The sequence below is a fragment of the Babylonia areolata genome, chromosome 6 (genome assembly GCF_041734735.1).
Source record: "Babylonia areolata isolate BAREFJ2019XMU chromosome 6, ASM4173473v1, whole genome shotgun sequence".
NCBI classification, from domain to species: Eukaryota; Metazoa; Mollusca; class Gastropoda; order Neogastropoda; family Buccinidae; genus Babylonia; species Babylonia areolata.
In genome coordinates, this window is record NC_134881.1 from 49,554,277 (window position 1) to 49,574,995 (window position 20,719).

A 20,719-nucleotide genomic window follows, 5' to 3' on the forward strand; every position below is an offset into this window, starting at 1 on the left:
TCTTTGATAACCCCTATGTCACATGGGGCAGAGTTGTGGTTTCCCTATGCTGTAAAACAAAGAGACAAACACTCCGTTCTTACCAGATGAGCTTTTAGAAAAATGCTTAACAACGTTTCTTCATGAAAATCTTCAAATCAAATTCTGCAAACGACTGCTGGGTGTTCACAATAAAGCATCAAACCTTCCAGTACTAGGTGAACTGGGACAATTTCCTGTGAGCGTGAAAATTGCCTGTCATATCATTTCATTTTAGATACATATAACGGAGTCACATGAGAATTCATATATAAAACGTTGTGATGATATGATTGAAAAGCAATGCACTAAAGATAACAAGTGGCTTTACTTTGTTAAATCCGTTCTTGCCTCAACTTGGATTTGATCATATATGGCTGAACCACTGAATGTTGACAGATTAAAGTTTGCACTCTTAAAGAAACTTGAGTGTTGGTACATAACTTTCTGGAGAAAGCAGAAAAACGAAAATAAATCTAAGTTAACATTCTATAACAATGTTTCTAAATAATACAGACTTGAACCATATCTGATCTACTCAAGAAAAACTGAGCATAGAACCGCCATGTGCAGACTTGGTATAAGCGCACATGATCTCCACATAGAAAGAGGTAGATACACAGGTACAGAAAAACATGTGAGAGTATGCAAAACCTGTAGTGTATTAGAAGATGAGTATCATTTTCTAGACAAATGCATTAGATATGAACATTTACAAGAAGTTTTGGTAACAGATATAAAGTCTATCTACTGATACATATACTGGTCATTTATGAATATTTCAAAGACCATATCATGTTTTAATTGGAATACCATACATTAAATTAGTTCTTTTTTTTCTTCTCTTTAAAAAAAAAAAAAATCTTTTTTTTTACCCTTTATTGTTGTGTCTATAAACCTTTCATTTACGAATTTCTTGACAAATAAATCTGATTCTGATTCACACACACACACACACACACACACACACACACACACTCACTGTCACAACTCAAGACATTCTCATTCTTCATCCTTGATTTACCATTTGGAGGGGCTTTCTGTGACATACTACGGTTGTGTTTTACAATGTTTTGCGTGACATGATTTTTGTGTGACATTTCTTTTTGGGGGATGTAGTGTGTTGTTTGGAGAATGATGAGGACCAACTGAACTAGGAGGATGAACAGGGGATGCACAATCTGCGGTGCTGCTGATTGTTGTGTTTAATCTGTATGTGTGAGAAACAGAAACTCTCCATCCGCCTTGAACATATCTGAATGGAGAATTGAATGCATGGATTTTTGGTTTCAGTGAATCTGCTAGCATTGTGCACATGTGCCTGTACAGCAGTTGGGAGTTTGTTGTTGCTTCTTCGGTCGTCTTAGTGTTTTAGCTGTCTGTGATTTTCATTAGACTGCATCATTTTTAGTGTAAATTTCAAATTTTTTGGGGGGTAATATGCTTCCACCCTCACCCCCCCCCCCAAACCCCCCCCTCGCCGCCCCCCGCCCCGCTCCCCAAGGATTTCAGGGGTTTTTGATTTTCCTCAGTGGGAGCCCTGTTTATAATTTTTTTTTCTTTATTCAAATAAATCAGTATAGCCAAACACGAGTAATACCAGTAACTCGATTCATTTTTTACTCACTTGTGCAAACAAAGTGAGTCTATATTTTAACCCGGTGTTCGTTGTCTCTGTGTGTGTGTTGTGTGTTGTCTGTCTGTCTGTGTGTCCGTGGTAAACTTGAACATCATCATTTTCTTTACAAATAGTTTGTCAGTTAACACCAAATTTGGCATAAAAATAGGAAAAATTCAGTTCTTTCCAGCCATCTTGTTTAAAACAATGTTGCACCTCTGGGATGGGCACCAAAAAAAAAAAAAAAAAAAAAAAAAGAAGCCAAATTATAGGCAAAATGAATTTACTGTTATATTTGTTTTGTTTTTTTTATTCACTAAACTTGGCACTTTGATCTGATATTCTGACACAGCATCAATAGCAGTCATTTTTATCATTTTTTGTTCAAACAGGAACTTATTTTGCTAGCCATGGAATTTATATTTCTGGTGCATCTCTTTGGTGCAGCTAGTAAAAAAGGGGAAATTCCCTCTGTAATTAATGCTAGGGGGTTTAATTTGTTTTAAACTGATCTTTCTCATCTTGAACATTACATTTTGAAGTTATGCTCAGTACATAAAAAGCTTGTGTGTTTTACTCTCAGTGTACAGGGCTATCACTATGTTCATTCACCCAAGTGTCTTTTTCGGAAAATACTAAAATCAATACTACGAGTGGACTTTATAGATCTATTGGCTGAGCCCTGAAGGTCATAGGCAAAAATCAGTTGCGTACTCATATTTATGCATATTCAAAGCGCGTGCTCATATTCCTCGCAAACGTGAAGGACGACATTTTGTTTCAAGTAGTTGACCTGCCCATTCAATCCAATATTCAATCGACAATACACGATAACATGTGATGGAAAGTTGGAGAAGGAGACCGTTAAATATTTATTCAGAGAAAGATTTGTGAACGCCTCATCACTTACTGGATTATGCACCAAACTGCCATAAAAATATCAACAAAATACGTTGGAATCACCAATTCTTTTACAGTTGAGAATAATAAACCATGAGAGTTAATACCCTTGATGAAACGTAAAACTTTCCAGTCTTGACTTTTCTCAAAATTAAGTCCTCTTCACTTCATACGACGTTAAAAGTACTTGTACTTGGCTCTACATGTTATTAGTTTAACAGAATACTCAATTTTCATATCAACTTTAAAACTATAAAATTAGATGGTAAAAGTGGGCGTCATTTACACCGAGAATGATGTGAGACTGATGCAGCGTAAGTCCGTCCACTTCTATTTTTAGATCAGTGCAGTCGGTCATGCGAGTTACATACACTGTGTTCGACAAGTTCAAAATACTACAATAATTCACACACACACACACACACACACACACACACACACACACACACACCATACATTCTCATTCTGTGAACTGCATTACATTTTTCTGTGTATAATTATATATATATGTATATATATATATCAGATCTATGCAGATCTGCATATGTGTGCATGTGAACCAACATGTGCATGCACACACACCCTCACACACACATACACCCATCTCTCTCTCTCTCTACACACACACACATATATATATATATATATATATATATATACACACATATATATCAGACTCAGACTAAGGAATCAGGACCGCATGGTTTATTCTCTATACCTAGGTATATAAATTCATTGTTTGACATGTGCAAACATTACAACAGAATGTAAATAAACTAAAACTGAGTAAGTCACGGGCAAGTTAAGAAAGTATGTACATTAAGATATAATCAAACATGCATACACACATAATGGAGCCTCCCGTCGGACCAACGGATGATTAGGCAGGCAGGCTTATCTGTCGGTGTATGTCCTCATATGGCTGATTCTGGATGTGCAGCACTTCCCACAGGTGTTGCAAGGGAAAACGTCTCCAGAAGTTGAGCCCTGCTTCCTTCGCTCCCGCTTCTCCTTAATGGCCAGTGTTCTCTTGTTTTCAAACATCTTTATGCCACTAGAGCACAGCATCCTCCAGTGAGAGCGGTCAAGGGCATCAGTTTCCTAGGAAGCGATTTCTATGTCACAGGCTTTGAGGTTTGTCTTCAAGGTGTCCTTGAAGTGCTTGCAAGGTCTTCAAAGTTCGCAGTGGCCTTCCTTCAGCTGGCCATACAAAACCATCTTCGGGATCCTGCTGTCTGTCATGCGGAGAACGTGACCTGTCCAGCGTAGCTGGCACTGGATCAGCAGGCTTTCAATGCTGGGCAGGCCGCTCCTCTCTAGGACTTGGAGGTTGGAGACCCTGTCTTGCCACTTTATTCCGAGGATCTTTCGTAGGCACCTCTGGTGAAACTGCTCAAGTTGTTGAATGTGACGGCGATACGTCGTCCATGTTTCACAGCAGTACAACAAGGTGCTCAGCACAACAGCTCTGTAGGTTTTAATTTTGGTGCTGGGCCTGATGCCTTTGTTGTTCCACAGCCTGTTGTTGAGTCTGCTAAAGGCGGAGCTGGCCTTGGCCATGCGCAGCGTCACTTCTGCATCAAGGGCTCCGTTGCTGCATACGGTGCTGCCCAGGTAGCAAAACTTGTTGACTGACTTGATCTCTGTGTCATCGATCTTGATTGCAGGTGCGGGGGAGGCACTGGCGTTCTGTGAGCTAGCTGGTTGGTACATGGACTCGGTCTTGCTAAGGCTGATGGTGAGTCCAAAGTGCCTGCAGGAGGTTGAGAACCAGTCCATAATGTACTGCATGTCCTCATGGGAGTGTGCAGCAATCGCGCAGTCCTCAGCGAAGAGGAACTCTCTCAACAGTGCCTCAAACACCCTGGACCTGGCGTGGAGTTGCCGCAAGTTGAAAAGTTTGACATCTGTGCGAAACTGGATGTAGATTCCCTGGTCACAGTCTCGGAAGGCGTCAGTCAGCATGGCAGAGAAGAGAATGGAGAACAGTGTGGGTGCCAGGATGCAGCCCTACTTCACTCCATTTACCACAGGGAATGGATCCAACATGTCAGTATTTTCCTGTACTCTCGCCTGCATGCCATCATGGAATGACGCAATCAGCTGGGTTAGGCTCTCTGGGCAGCTGAACTTTAGAAGGATCTTCCACTGACCACGGCGGCTCACCATGTCGAAGGCCTTAGGTCTACAAAGACCATGTGGAGCTCCTTGTTCTGCTCACAGCACTTCTCTGGCATATGGCAAATACCATGTCACATGTTCCCCTGCCTGAGCAGTAGCCGCACTGTGTTTCAGGGATGACTGTGTTGGAGACAAGGTCAACCAGTCTGTTCAGTATGATGCGGGCGAAGATCTTGCTGGCGATGTAGAGGAGAGAGATTCCACGGTGGTTATCGCAGGATGTTTTGTCTCCCTTCCATTTGTAAATGTGGACAATTGAAGCATCCTTGAAATCCTGGGGGACCTCCCCTCTCTCCCAGATAGACTGGAACAGGGCAGTCAGCTTGTCTGTCAGCACCTTGCCTCCATACTTGTAGATGTCAGCCTGGATTCCATCCGCTCCTGGTGCTTTTCCTGACTTGTCAGCTTCAGGGCCTTCCTGGTCTCGGCCTTGGTGGGAAGGGCAGCTAGCGAGTCATTGACTGGTAGCTGTGGGAGGGCTGCAATTACCTCGTCAGGTACAGACGAGTCCCTGTTGAGGAGAGTGTTTAAGTGCTCTGCCCAGTGGGCAAGGATGTCTTTCTTGTCTGTCAGGAGGGTGGTCTGGTCCAAGGCTCGGTCAGGGGTTGATCCTGTGACTCTCGACCTATACACAGCTCGGAGACCATCATGGACTGAAGCTCTTCAGACTTTCTCTCCCACCAGGTGTTCTTCATCTGACCTAGCCTCTTCTGTATGAGTTTCCTGGTTTGCAAGAACTGGTCCGTCTTCCTCTGGCAGTCTTTATCGGAAATGTGAATCCTGATGCCGTATATGCAGTGTGTCCAGGAGCTTGGAGATTCCAGAGTCGTTCTCGTCAAACCAGTCTTTGTGGCTCCTCAGTACAAAGCCGAGTGTGTCAGCTGCTGCTGTGTACACAGCATTTTTGAAGGTGCTTCATACCTCTTCTACATCAATCGATGCAGGAATTTCTTGGAGAGCTGCTTGGATTTGCTGCTGCAGCACGTCCTTGGTGATAGGGAGGCAGTGGATGTTCAGCTTCCTAGGGTTTCTGCCTGGCTGGTTGGAGCTTGTGTGCAAGTCTGATGTTCATCTTGCTGCGAACCAGTTGATGGTCCGACCAACAGACTGCTCCTGTCATGCAGCGTGTAATGGAACATCACCTCTGTCTCTCTGCCGGACAATCACATAGTTCAGCATGTGCCATTGCGCTTAGAGCGGGGGTGCATCCATGTGTTCTTGTACTTGTCCACTTGTTGGAAGAGGGTGTTGGTGATGGTCAGTTCATGTTGTGCACAGAGCGAGAGCAAAAGCAGTCTGTCGGAGTTGCACTTGCCAATGCCGTGCTGTCCTAGGACTTTTGGCCATGAGGAGAAGTATTTGTATTTGTATTTGTATTTCTTTTTATCACAACAGATTTCTCTGTGTGAAATTCGGGCTGCTCTCCCCAGGGAGAGCGCGTCGCTACACTACAGCGCCACCCATTTTTTTGTATTTTTTCCTGCGTGCATATTTTATTTGTTTTTCCTATCGAAGTGGATTTTTCAGTCTACAGAATTTTGCCAGGAACAACCCTTTTGTTGCCGTGGGTTCTTTTACGTGCGCTAAGTGCATGCTGCACACGGGGGCCTCGGTTTATCGTCTCATCCGAATGACTAGCGTCCAGACCACCACTCAAGGTCTAGTGGAGGGGGAGAAAATATCGGCGGCCGAGCCGTGATTCGAACCAGCACACTCAGATTCTCTTGCTTCCTAGGCGGACGCGTTACCTCTAGGCCATCACTCATGCGGACATGGGCATTGAAATCCCCAAGGCTGATCAGCCTGTCCTTTCTGTTTTCCCGCGGGAAATGGTTTTTGGGGCGGGAGCTCCTGAAAGAAAGCTTCTTTGATGTAAACGGGTTGGGGTAAAATGTCGGGGTTGGCCAGCGGGAGGGAAGGAAAAAAGCGATCCCGGACAGTTCAGACGCAGGGTCATCGGCTATCTTTTTATCCCATGGGGAAAGGCCCTGTTTGGCGTCATGAAAATTTTGGGTTTGTATGGAAAACCCCAAGTGTGAGGTTTTGGGGGTTTGCCATTGGTTCCAAGCAGTAAAAAGGTTTGTAGCCCCCCCCAACTTCCCCCAAAAATTGGGTTTTCCCGGAAAAACCCCCCCCCGGGTTTTCGCAAGCTGAAATGTCCACCGGGGGTAGCGAAAAAATTCTAGCAATGGGCTGTGCCCCTTTCAGGCAGTCTTTTTGGTTAAGGGGGTGGGGGAACTTTCCCGGGGACCCAGAATTGGGGCTGCTCCTGGTTTTTTCTTTTTTTTGGTTTTTTTCGCCCAATAGTTTTTGGTTGCCCAAAGAAAGGTGGGGTTTTCCCCCTGGGTCCCTGGGGTTGGGGGCAGGGGGGGTTTAGGGTTCCTTTTATCCCCCCCCTTTTCCCCATGTGGGGAGAGGTGCGTCCCAAAAAAGGGGCTCCCTTCTGACCCCCCTGTGGGAGGATACAGGTGCTGAAATTCTCCCCCAGGCTTTTGGGGGTTAATATCACCCCCCCCGCCGGGCTTTGCAGATTGTGACTGGAACGGCCGCAGCAGAAATCTGCCTGCCCCCTTTACCACTTCAAATGGGGGCCCGGGGACAGAGTGTTCTGTGTACCCACGTTTTTTCCCCCAAAGGGTTCAGATAAACCCGGGTTTTTTCCCCTTAGTCGTTCAAACCCAAAAGCATTTAAAAAACACTTGCATCATGCTAAAACCCCCCTTTTTTGTGGGGGGTTAACTTTTCTTTCCCATTAGATACACAATGAACTAAAATAAATTTTAAAAAGCAGATCATGCGGGTATGCATCTGAGTCTAAATAAAACTTCTTTTGTGGAGCCCAGTTCCTTCTTTCCCTCTTCTATGTTTGGGTTTAACAATGTAAAATTCAATTCATTTTAATTTAGTTTCCTTCCAAAGGATCAGGAAATTTGGCTTGTGGGGGTTTACATATATGGGATATGTTTTAAAAAATTTTTTAGTGTTTAAGAAAATTTTTGTGGGGGAAAAAAGGGGGGGAAAAGAAAAAAAAAATAGGGGAAAAAAAAAAAAACACAATACGTTAAACATATTTTTAGGGGTTTTTGGGTTTTGGGTTTCCAGTGAAACGTTGATGATGACATGTGAAAAACAGGGGGGTTTACTGGAAAAGTTTTTCCCCGAAGCCTTTGTCATAAAAACAAAAATGGGGAATATATTGTCGGGGTTCCCACTGTTTTCCACATTTTGGGTTTAGGGTTTTTGGGGGTGAATTTAAGTTTGTTGTGCGGGTTTGAAGTTTTCCCCCCAAAAATATTTTTTTCCCCCCAAAGGGCAGGTGGGGCCACGGGGGGCCTTTCTCAGCCCTGCTTGGAGCTTTTTTGGGCCCCTTCCTCCACTTTGTTTTCCCAGTACAGAATAAAGCCATAAGGGCCTTTTTTTCAGATCTGCTGGGAACACTTTCACAGATTCTTTTTTTTCCCGGTTTTTTGACTGGTCGGGCCTGATCTGGTGTGGAGTTGCCCTTTGGTATTTTTGGGTTTGAAAAGCTGGCCCCGGGGGCCCCGTGGGTGTTGCTGTGGGCGGGGGCCCATCTGTAGGGGTGGTGTTTGTTGGGTGGGAGGGGATCTGTTGAGGGGGTTTGAGGTGGTGGTGGAAGGGAACCCCCGGAAGACGTGGTTTCCCTGGGGGGAGTGGTTTGTCTCCCTTTTTTTTGTTGGGGCTTCCCCAGGCAGGGCCCACTGGGGTGGCCCTTTTTTTGGTGGTTCGTTTCCCCTGCGCGGTTGCCACAAATGAAGGAGCTTTGGTTTGTGTTTGTCCGGTTTTTTTCATGTCTTCAATGAACACGTCCCTTTTTTGGGCCCAGGGGTTTCCCTCTCTTTCCCAGCAGGGGTTTTGTTGAAAAAAGGTGTTAAATTTTTTTGATTTTTTTGTCATTTTTTTTTTCTTGGATAGGAGTGGTCGGGATTTGGATGGGCGGGGGAGGGGGGGTTGGGGGGGGGGGGGTTTGGGTTTTTAAGTTTCCCCCCCCTCGGAAAGGTTCCCCCTGGGGGAGAGACCGTTTGCGCAAGGGAGTGGCTTGTGGGGAAGGGGGTAGGGTTTTGCATAGGGGGGTTTCGGATTTTTTTGAGCATCTGTTTCCCCTTTTGGGGCCCCTTGCGCGCTCGCTTAAACCAGTGTTTCTGGGGGTACCGTGGGTGAGCCGTGGTTTTTGGGGTTTGAACCCCTTTTAATCTGCTGGAAAAGGGCCTAAATTTTGTTGTGGTGGAAGGTGTGGACCGTTTTTCAGAATAACAATTTTGGGTATCCCAGGGGCTGAAAAATTACTCTTGATAGCGTTGGGGGTGGGCGCTTTGATTTTTTTTTCAAAGGGTCGAATCTCAACCATCGGGGAATTTTTGTCGTTGATGATGTCCATTTTCCCCATCATGTTCAAAGAGGTCCATCCCGACTTGGCCCATGGGCTTTTGGGGAAAAAAAGAGGGAAGTAATGGCTCTTTTTGGGTGGCCTTTTGTATTGCGCAGGTGCGGTTTTTGCTAAACCATTTCTTCTATCGGGGAGGAGATGGAAGGCCCCCAAAAACCTAAAGGGATGAGGCCCAAGGCACGGGTTTTAGTGAGCCCGGGTTTGGCCTTCATGTAGGTGGTTGGGATGTCCATTCTCAGGTCAGGGGGGGGTTTGACAATCGATCATCAAAGGTAGCGGGCCCATGGGACGACTGTAAAGGGTGCGTTTTTGGTTTCGGGTACTGTGGGGGAAAGGGGGAGGTGGGGGTTTAAAGTAGACGGGCCAGCCTTTGGGAGTACTTGGGGGACTTCGGTGATTTCTGGGTCAGCTGTTTGTGATCCCGTTTTTGGGAAAGTAATTTTGGGGCTGATGCGGGGAGAGGGGGTGAGGGCACTGTTGGGATGTGCAGTTGTATCTTAAATAAGGGGACGTCATTTTTGGCCCGGGTAGACAAACTGGTGCGCGTGACAGCCCCTTGTTTGTAAACTGTTTTTTTCCTTTGCCCCATGGGTAAACTTTGGTTTAATGCATGAGCCGGAGGTGAAAAAATTGGATCTGTGGTGGCATCTTATCCCAGTTCGTTGTTTTTAAAGCAAGGGGATCAATGGCATGGGGGTCTTTTTTTCCAGGGGGGAATTAGTAAAAAGGACAAAATTCCCTCAGTTCCTCACGGGCCCCAAAGTAGTGCCAGGGTTTCCCTTTTTTCGTGACTGTTTTAATTCTTCTCTGCATCGGGGAGTGATTTTGAAATGAAGCAGATGGGTTTTTCGTTTTTGCCATTGTCTTTTTGTTTGGTAGAGCACTGCCCCAACCCCTGTTTTGGGAAAAGTTTCAGCTCCCGTGGTTGTCTCTCGGTCAGGGTTTTAGTGAGCAAGGCTGGTGTAGAGGTAAAGGGGGGCGTTTTGTTTGTTAAAAGGCTGCCTTTTTTTGGGTTTCCCCCCCCTTTGTCCATGCTGGGCCTTGGGGAAAGTAGGCCCCTTTGGGGTTTGCAGTGAGGGTCAGCAAGGTTAGGGGTTGAACTTCGTAGCTGGTTTACCATCCCAAGGGAAAAAGCGCTGGAGTCGTGATTTTGGGTGGGGGGTGGGAAGCAAAGTGATGGCTTCCCCCTTTGGGCCTGGATCCCGGGGGATGCCATTTGATCGTTGATATGGCCTTAAAAACCCTGTTTTGATGGTTTTGCGAATTTGCTTTTGTCTTTTCAGGGTGAAGGCCAGCTTCCGGGGAGTCGTCCCCAAGGACGTCCTCAGGCGCTGGTGGGTTGTTTGCTGGCCCTTAAATTGGATGAGGATTTCGTCCATGTGGAGATGATGCCCTCGATTTTCTCCAGGATCTGGGAAAAAGGCCCAATGGAACACTTAACGGGCCCTGAGCAAAGGCCAAAGGGGGGGACGTTTGGGAAAAAACCCCCCAAAAGGGGTGTGGGGAAAGGGGTTTGTAGAGCCTTAAAACCAAGGGTCTAGAGGGTAATTTTTCCAAAACCCGCTTTTAGCTTTCAAGCTTGGTAAAGGGACTTTGGATTTGAAAGGCTTCCCCAAGCTCTCGTCAATGATCCCATGGGGGGAACTTCCGTGCACGGCTTTGTACAGCTTTGGTAAAAGTACCCACAGATGGGGATTTGCCCCGTTTGGGTTTTTTGGAAAAAAAGGGACAATTCCCGGGCACCAGCTGGGGGGGTTCCGTAACGGGGGAAATGACTCCTTTTCCCCTCATTCTGTTGATCTCAGCTTGACTTTTGGGACAAAGGTGGAGGGGAAAATTTTGGGGGGGCCATAAGGAAAGTTGGATGGGCTTCTGGTTGGGGGAAATGGAAAAAAGGGGTTTGCAGCAGCCCAAAGCCCAAGTGAAAAGTTGAGGGAATTTTTGCTTGAAAAACCCGTTGTCTGGGTCACATTGTGGATTTCATGCAACTGAGCCAAGCTTTTGGGGGAGGCTGATCTGCTGAGGAGGGGGGCATGCTGTCCCCTTTGATTGGGAAAAATTGGGGTTTTTTGCTTTTTGTCTTTTTTTGTGCTGGCTGTGCTTGAAAGGTGCCGAGTATTTCAAATTTTTGGGTTTTTTTGGTCCCCTTTTGGGTTTTGGTGGGCTTGGTTTAAAGTATGTGAGGGGTGCCCATTTTTCTCCAAACCCCCTGTCATGATGCCCCCGGTTTCCCCCAAATTGAAGGTGTGAGGCAGCCATTGGGAAAAGACTTCAGCTGACCCCGCAGTCTTCAAAACCTGTAGATAGTAGACATGACCCCGGAAAAAGGCTGTCATAGTCTTTTTCCCCCCATCTTCCCGTTTTTTCAAAAAAGGGTCATGGGGCTGGGCCCCTTTGGGGAAGGGTGTGTCGGGGGAGGGTTGGCTTTCTGTGGCCCTAACCCGCTTGGGGAAATGTTTCCTTTTTTTGTGACCTTGCTGCATGTTGCATTCTTAGTGGGCCTTTGTCTGACCCCGGGTGGCTTTTTTGCCGCAAAAAAACAAAACCCTTGCCCGAGCACTGCTGGGCCCTTTTGGTGTGGGGACTGACCCTGGAGTTGAAGCGGTTTGGTTTTTTAAGTGGCCCGGTGGTTTCCTGTCTACCAGGGTTGGGCTGAAGGACTGGCCCCGGGTTAGGGTGTGGGGGTTTTTTTCCTGGCCTTTTGCCCGCCTGTGAGTTGGGGCCCGCTTGGGCCAGTGTCAGTTCTGCTTTCGACTGTACTTGTTTGATAGTGTGTCATTGATAACACCAACCACGATTCTGTCTCTTATTAGCTCTTCTTTCAAGTCACCAAAATTGCATTCGTCGGCCAATATGTGGAGGTCTTGAATGAATGCATCAATGGTTTCTCCGACTGCCTTGTGAGCATTTGTTGAATTTTGCTCTTTCTACAATGATGTTTTTTCTGACGTTGAAGTAACCATTGAAAGCCTGCAGCAAGTCTTTAAATTCAATTGTGTCCTCGTTTACACATAGGGTGGCAAGAATGTCGTCAGTATTTTCTCCCATGTGTACAGAAAGGGTGCTCACCTGTTCACAGTCGTGTTCTGTGTCAGTCAGTCCGGGGGCAGACGCCGTCCAGTATCTTTCGAAACGCTGGCGCCATTTCAGCCAGTTTGCTGGCGGTGCCGTCATAGTGTTTGGGAGTGGGGAGATTGAGGGGTAGATGACTGTTTTGTCACTTGCCTGCTGGTTTTCTGCCATGTTTTGGGGGTAAATGAGACTGCTGCCACCATGTAATATTATGTAATGGGGACAAATGGAGTCCAGACAGAGTGCTTCTGTGTAAGCCACGTTTATTCCGCCAAGTTCAGATCAACCGGAGTTATTCCCCTTAGCTCGTCTCGATACACAAAGCACTACAAACGCATGCATCATACTACAAGGTCAAGGTCACATCAATGAGTGTTTTTTGCCAGATGATCCCTTTTGCATGTTTTTTTTTCTCTCTCCATAATTACTCTGTTTTGATAAAGGTGCATAGTCACAAGTGAGTCTTGAAGGACTTGCTTCTCTTGTTGTTTGCTTTGTTTTAGGATTTTTCTTCTCCATTTCATTCTGTTTACTTTCCTTGCATGATATAAGGAGAGGACAAGAAAGAGGAGAGAGAAATGCAGGACATGGGGATTGTAGTCTGGTGGTTCTTGTAAAAATGATTTTCCCTGTATTGCAGAACAATATTTTCCATCCATGACCTGTACCCAAGGTTTGCTGTTCAATTGATTGTGTTAATTTTTGGCACTGTGTGTGTGTGTGTGTGTGCATCCATAGCAACTATAAATAAACTTTTTTTAATCTCTAAAAAGAAGATAGGTTTTGATGATTGAATGTGTACATGTCTTTACTGCCTTTAAACTTTGAATTTTATTGTCAATGGTGACTTAGAATACTTCTGTAGGATTTGAAGGATTACTTGTAAAATTTATATCAATAATTGTAGACAATTCTAACCTGTTGTCTTCTGAAAAATGACACATATTAAAAAGAAAATGTATGAGTTCTGTGCCAAATATGCTTTCATTATTCTTTGTCATTAAGAATATGAAATAATTCTAATGTGCTTAAATTGTCTTTATGTGGGGGTTTAGTTATTTGAACAGCCTTTGTAAATCTTTTCATAACTGGTATTCTTTTCTTTTACAGAATGTGTGTGTGTTAGGGAGATCTTTGAGGGTGTTCTTCATCAGCATATCTTCGAGTATGTGCATTGATATATTTTTGAGGGTTTTGCTCAAACTTTCTGAGTAAGTGTCAAATTTGTATCTGACTCTAGATTATGGAGTCTTTAGTCACAATACTTTCCATATTGTGTGATTAGCATTGTCTCTATATGCAAATGTTAACAGTCATTATAAGAAGGAATTTTTTTTAAAGGTGAATAGCTGTTGGAGAATTTTTTTGTGAAATGAAAAGAAGAAGAAAAATGGGTGAAAGAAACAGAGCTTAAAGAGATAGTTGATAGATATGATACTTAAAACAATAACTCAGTAACTTGATATGGAAATATGTCACTTCATTACTCTGAAGACCATTATTAAACCACCAGTTTGAGATGACCTGTTGATAAGTATGCACATGTTAAGAATCTAGGTCTTTACTGAAGCATCAGTACTTTTTTTTTCTTGGAGGAATGCACTTTTAAAGGCAACATTCACTGTTGGCTGATTTTGGACATGATACTTACTGTGTAATGTTATACATGTTTACTTTGAGACCCTTTTGTGTGTCCATGAATAGCTCTTCATATGTGAAGTATGGGTCCATTACTTTTTTCAGAGCCCAGTGCATTCAGTGTCTGTGCGGTTGTGGGAAGCAGTGGGTGGATGCTTCAGTAAGCTTGTCACACCCTTTGCAGTTGACCGTGAAGCAGTGCCATCCTTGAAGAGGAAATATACTTGTCCATACTCCTGTGATAAGGAATACCTGTAAGTGCATTTGACTTTCTTGAAAGTAATGTGATGAGCTGTCAGAAATGTTGTTTGTATGTAATGAAGACTTTTTTAGTATGCTAAAACAATAATGCCCTGTTTATTACATCCCAGAACCTCGATGCTTGAGTCACAGGGTTCTTGCAGATCATTCAAAAGTTCTGGAATGTTCAAAAGATTTTTGCTCCAGGATTGAAAATATCTCGGAACTTGAAAATCAGAAAAGGATTTGATAAAAAGTAAAAATGTTTATCCAACTCCATAGCCTTTTAAAAAATGTTTTTTCCTAATTTTCCTGGTGTAGTTTTCCTGTTCTGTTCACATATTCAGATAAAGTCTCAGCTCAGAGCTACCAGCTGCTTCCTCAAATCAATGATTTAGATTCATAAAAAGTAAAAAATCAAGTACACCAAATAAAAACACAGATTTCAAGAATACTGGGATTTCATCTTTCTACACACACACTCTCTCTCTCCCTGCCAGCCAGTGCGTTGCAACACTGGCAGGTGACAGGCAAGTTTGTTATCACCCTGATAAACATTTTATTCCATAAATCCAATATTATTTGGCCAGTGGGTGTGTTGTTCCTCATTCGAGGATGTGGTACCATGGAAAGACACTTTGTGTGCTTGAAGACAGACTGTGAGTTTTTCGCCACCAAGGTTGCTGTTTCTCAGCGATCAACTACAGTTGAGTACAAACAGTCGTGTTTTGGTGTGTTGACTGCTGTTGCTGTGATTTTCATAGCATGCTACCTGTTGGCCTGTGGGGACATTGAGTCCAACCGTGGTCCCAATTCACCTGAAAAAGAACAACGATGTGGAGTGGATACTTCCCTGACTGACGTTGGAGCCACTGGAGTCGAGGAGGGAACTGACTCAGCAGGGCAGTTTGGTGAACAGCAAACAACTCTGGGGCTACACGATTTCCTAAAGGGAATACAGGACATACAAGTCTGCATTCAAAAAATAGAAGAGAAGCAAGAGAAGCAGGCTGAACAGCTACAGAGATCCATGACTGACGCTAAGACTTCGGTGACTGCACAGATCGACAAGATTAATGAAAAGTGCCAGCTGCTTCAAGAGGAAATCAGGGATCTGAGATCACTTTGTGACAATTTGCAAGAAGAGAACAAATTTCTACATGATGAGATGAAATCGATCAGCCAGAAATGTGACTCCCTTGAAAACCACAGCAGACGAAACAATCCGTTATTCTTTGGTATGGAGAAACAACAGGAGAAAGAGAACTGGGATGACTGTGAGAGACAGGTGAAAGCAGTGATCCGAGAGGGAATGGGGATCACAGAAGACATTATGATAGAAAGAGCACACAGAACTCAAAAACACACTGCTATCATTGTGAAATTGCTGTCTTGCAAACAAAAGACACTGATTTTGAAGAATGCTCGCAATCTGAGCTTATCAGACCGATTCAACAGTGTATATGTCAGGGAGGATTTTTCCGAAACCATGCGACAGAAGTGACAAGGACTCAGAAATGTAGCAAAGGACTTGTACAATACTGGTCAGAAACCAAAGTTCAGATTTGATAAACTGATAACGACAGAAGGGGTCTTCACATATGACCTTGAAAAAAAGAAAGTGAAGGAACTGAAGAGATTTCAGTTTAGTCTTGCAGACAGTGGAGACCATGGCAATGACAAGGAAAAGGGAAGAAAGAACACCAAGATGCGGGCAGCAGAGGACTGGAGGGCAGCAGAGGACCGGAGGGCAGCAGAGGACCGGGACTGGAGGAGAGTTGAGGGCCGGGGGACAGCAGAGAAAACAGGGTACAGCCAAGGACCAAAGTACGGACCTGACAAACGAAGCATTTGTCTGTAATCAAGCGAACTTCCCTCCACTTGAGGGTGGTCGCAGCGATGAAGGCGAACACAACAGCCCAGTAGCTCAGGGATTCTTACTCTTGACATCGGAGTACCCAGATATGAAAGATACAAAACCGAACCGTGGTTGTGACATCATGGGTTCGTCACAGGGTGAATGGAACAAGTCACAGCAAGGTTCACAGGACGCATGGAGGCGTAGCGCTGCCAATGCGTCCGACACAAGAAGCCCTGTGAACACATGGAACAGGGCTCGCGCGGAGTCAGTGGCTGGGGGCGCACGAGAAAACAGAACACAGACACACACACTGCAACACTGGGTCAGGCCAGCGAATGGGGGTCGAGGTCAAGAGCAGAGAGGGGGGAGGGGGTAGGGGGGGGGGGGGTAGAGGGGGGGGTCAACATACAGTGGAGAGAGGGGAGAAATGTAAGTCTTCCGAAATAGGGGTGTGGCCAAGGTCCTTATGAAATAAAGATATGTATGTGGAATTGCAATGGTTGGTTGCAGAAACTTGACATTAAAGATGTGATAAAAATCACTTTTGTGCTATGACATTTTCGTGCTGAACCATGCATTTGAGGACTATGATACATATGTAGCTAAGGCAGTTAAAATATCATCTAATACCAGAAACTCTGGTGGGGTTATTGTGTTTGTACGCAAGGTATTTTCAAAGTTTGTGAAAAGAATTAACCCCTAGGCTGCCTGCATGACGAGATAACTCGTCATGGCAAGCATGTATGCTTCGCTGCCACAATGACGAGATAACTCGTCATCGAAAAATTCCGACTTTTCCCTGCTTTGCATTCAGTTCGTTGACAAAAATGCTGGTAGCTTTAGCTTGGGGAATCTTCTGGATTCTATTCATAGCCAGAAACACCATCTGCGTCATAAGGCAGTCCTTTATTTGAACGTTTTGGTTGGGTTACTGGCCGCAGTCTTTGCCTGGCTCCTCTCCTCGCTCGCTCAACAAAATGTCGGACTGACTCCGTGCTCAAGACGTGATCGTGGCGAACTAAATCAACCAAGATTACTTTCTTTAGCTGATGCTCAGAAAGAATTGGAGCATAAATTCGAAGGAGAAGACAGTGGTGAACATTTATAGGACGATTTGATAGAAAATAAAGGGAGCAATCAAGAGAGTGGCCAAGATACAACTATCAGTGAGTGATGCAGGCTGTTCAACTCTAGCAGACGACAGGTCACCGAATTTTTAGCAGGGCACCGTATGAGCTATTTTCCTTGGCACTCAGCCAACGCGGTCTGATGAAGTGACGGTGTGAGAGGGGTGAAGAGGAGGGGGTCGAGACTGAGGGGGCGTGGCCTCACATCCATATTATCACTTGCAGAAGTCACAATGCATCTATTTCTTTTTCAGTTTTTTTTTTAATATTGTGGTTGTTCTAGTATGATTTTGTGTGTGCAGATATCCATTTGTCCAGAAAATGATATTTTTGTGCAAATGTTTGTAATGAACAAGTTGAAAATGTGACAAAAAACAAAACACTGATTTCAAAACAACAGCATGTCACTTAAAATGCATAAAATGGGAAAACATCATGTGTTTTGTATTCTTTATTCATTTCCCTTTCAGAAAATATATACTTTTATGGGTCTTTCTCCAATAACAAAGAGCACAGAATTTTTTGAAAATTTATACCCGTTTTTTGTGGAAAAAACCCTGGCAAATAGATTTCACTTAAATCTTATTTTCCTGGCAGCGAAAGGGTTAAGGTAAAATATGAACACTTGGTGATTTTGGAAGTAAACAAATTGTTACTTAAGTTGGAAAAAAATGTTTCCTGATTTGTCTATACATCAACCCATATGACAGTAAATACTGGAATACTGCAGAACATGGATATGGCACGGAAGTTCTGGAACAGTGCATTGTCGATCTGCATGAGCAGGCAAGAGATTTTGCTTTGATGATAATAGGAGATTTGAATGCATGGACTGGTTGTGTAAACGCTCTGTCCTCAGCTGACAGAACTGAACATGACAAGTGGGATTGGTCGCATTTTCAGGAAGATGATTTGTTTAAGAGAAAATCTGATGACAGAGAAAAGAATGCTTTTGGTAAAATTTGTTAGAGATGTGTTCTGCATTTGATTGTGTTATTTTGAACAGATTATGTCGTTTTGGTTTTGATGATTCATTAACATTTGTCTCGTCTACAGGTGGAAGTACCATAGATTATGTTATAATGTCTAGAGAGTTGTGTGTTATGGATTTTGTATGCTCATTGAAGGTTGTTTCATTTATTGACTCACTGCATTTCCCTGTATCGTTTACAGTTGCTCAAAGTGAAGACACTGCTAGTACTGAGAAAGTAAATGATATTAAATGGATTAATAGATTAGCTTGGGATCAAACAAAGGAGAACAGTTTCAGAGAAAATCTTTATTCAGACAATTTACAGAATATGTGTGTACATGTGTTTTCTCTTTTGGATTACAGTGTAAATGAGGCTTTGGAGCTATTCAGTAATGTATTGTTGAGAGCAGGTGAATGTATGAGGAAGCGTGTGTGTGTTGGGAGTGATCAGCGAGATGCCCCTTGGTTTGATGCTGAATGTAAAGATGCAAAACACAAAGCCAGACAATTGTTAACAATGTTAAGACAAACCAAGGATGATAAGCACTTATTACCCTATGTGAAAGCTCGGAAGGAATATAAGGATTTATGTAAGGTAGAGAAAGTCAGCATCACTGAGCAATGACAGCAAACAGTTTTGGAAAGAAGCAAAGCAAGTGTCTGGAAGAAGGAAAATAGGAGTATGTAAAGACATTAAAGAAAATGAATGGTTTGAACACTTTCGGAATTTATTTACTCAGAACGAGGTTATAACTACTGATAGCAGAGCCATTAGTGAAATGCAACCAGAGGAATCAAATATATCTGATGAACTCAGTCATGCTATTTCAGAATAAGAAGTTGCAGATGTTATTCGGAAATTAAAAAAAAGGCAAGGCTTGTGGTGTAGACAGTATTTTGGCAGAAATGTTAAAATCAGCTGATAATATTGCTGTACATTTTTTAGCAAAACTGTTTAACATTCTGTTTGATAAGGGCACATATCCAAATGAATGGGTGAAGGCAATAATTGTTCCAATTTTTAAAAAGGGAGATAGTAGTTCAACGGACAACTATAGGGGCGTGTCTTTGCTCAGTCTTATTAGCAAATGTTATACATCAATGCTAAACGGAAGACTTGTCAAATGGGCTGAAGAAAATGATACGCTAACAGAGTCACAGGCTGGATTCAGGCATGGTTATGCCACAACAGATCATATTTTTACTCTGAACACGGTTATTGAGAAATCTTTATCAAAGAAGGGAGGCAAGCTTTACGAAATGCTCGAAGTAGTGAATGAATATAATTATCTAAGGTTTGTTTTTACAACAAAAATGAGTATAAACAAAGGAGTAGGGATTTTAGCAGCAAAAGGGAAAAATGCATGCATTGACTGTATAAGATATATAATGAAGCTGAATGATATTTCCAAAGGATGTTTTTTTCAAAATATTTGATGCTCAGATACAACCCATTCTTTTGTACGCTTCTGAGATGTGGGGTCTTAACAGACTTGATAATATTGAGAAGGTTCATTCCTTTGTATGTAAACATTTTTTGAACATACCACTTAGAGTACCAAACAAGTTTGCATACGGTGAATTAGGACGTTATCCACTGTATATAAATAGCGCAACAAGGTGTATCAAGTACTGGTTAAGTTTTTTTAATATGAATGTGCACCGATTACCCAGACAGGCATATTTGATGTTGCTTAACCTAGACGAATGGGGAAAAAAATGCTGGGTGTCTTTAGTAAAAAATACTTTATTTAGACTTGGGTTTGGATATGTCTGGTTGCAACAAGGCGTTGGTTGTGAGCAAACTTTTTTGTCATTAAGTGTGACGGGGTGGTAAGGTGGTGTTAGAGAAGGTGAAGACAGGTAGAAGGTGTTAGCAGAAGAGAGCTGCAGCCAGGCAAGGTAGACTCGGGAAGGCAGTGCACTGGTTTTCTTCTTTTATTCTTTCATTCTTCCAGACCAGGAGAATTCTCCCTTTTTCTGGCACTTGCTCACTCCTTATATTCTGTTCCACCGAACTGCAAAGCCAGCGCCGCGAAGCGACTCACGAAACCGGCCCTCCACGAGCCTTGAGGGGCCAAGCTTGTTTTTGTTTGACCAAATTTAGCGGCTTCTAACTTTCAGCTCGGGGAACTAACATAGACATATTATATATCACACAAAACTACAAGAGACGAGCATTTTCTTAAGCTAAACCATTTTCTATGAAAACAGTGTAGTAAAAAACTGTAAACAAAAAGAGTCACTGAATGAACGAACTTTTAACGAGTTCATGTATCATTTTTGTACATTACAACAATTAATATGTAATATAATTGCAACAATTAAGTAACTGAAAATCCTGAATTTCCGACTATATAAAAATCATCTATAGAATCTGCTTCTAGATTAAAGATTTTTTATGTAAAAATTCAAGAGAAAACTCAACGGACAGCTCCCGTGTCGGCACCGCTTGGCGGTGTTTTTGGCACTTGTGATCGACAATGAAATACTTCGTTTAAACCAACAACAACACAGCTGTACATGTATGATATTAATCAGATTGATAACAGAAATGCAAACATCTGCAAGGCAAGCTATAAAAATGTCTAGGTATTGTAAAAACTTTTTTTGCTAAAATCGGCACTGACGAATTCCAATGGCTTGAAGAAGAGATAGTTTTGTGTGGCCGAAATGCTGTCAGACA

General features: G+C 43.4%; 2 protein-coding genes across 6 annotated transcripts in view; one reads left to right on the forward strand and one right to left on the reverse strand.

Annotated features, from left to right (window-relative positions):
• The window catches only part of LOC143283115 (uncharacterized), a 551,198-nt gene that overhangs the window by 511,964 nt on the left and 18,515 nt on the right, over positions 1 to 20,719 (reverse strand). The gene's annotated exons all lie outside the window — the stretch shown is intronic.
• LOC143283114 (anoctamin-1-like) overlaps positions 1 to 20,719 on the forward strand; it is a 358,246-nt gene that overhangs the window by 106,806 nt on the left and 230,721 nt on the right. For all 5 annotated transcript variants that reach the window (XM_076589234.1, XM_076589235.1, XM_076589232.1 and 2 more), the window contains one exon: positions 13,938 to 14,086. In XM_076589234.1, the coding sequence (XP_076445349.1) occupies positions 13,938 to 14,086 (149 nt within the window). The remainder of the gene's footprint in view (positions 1 to 13,937; positions 14,087 to 20,719) is intronic.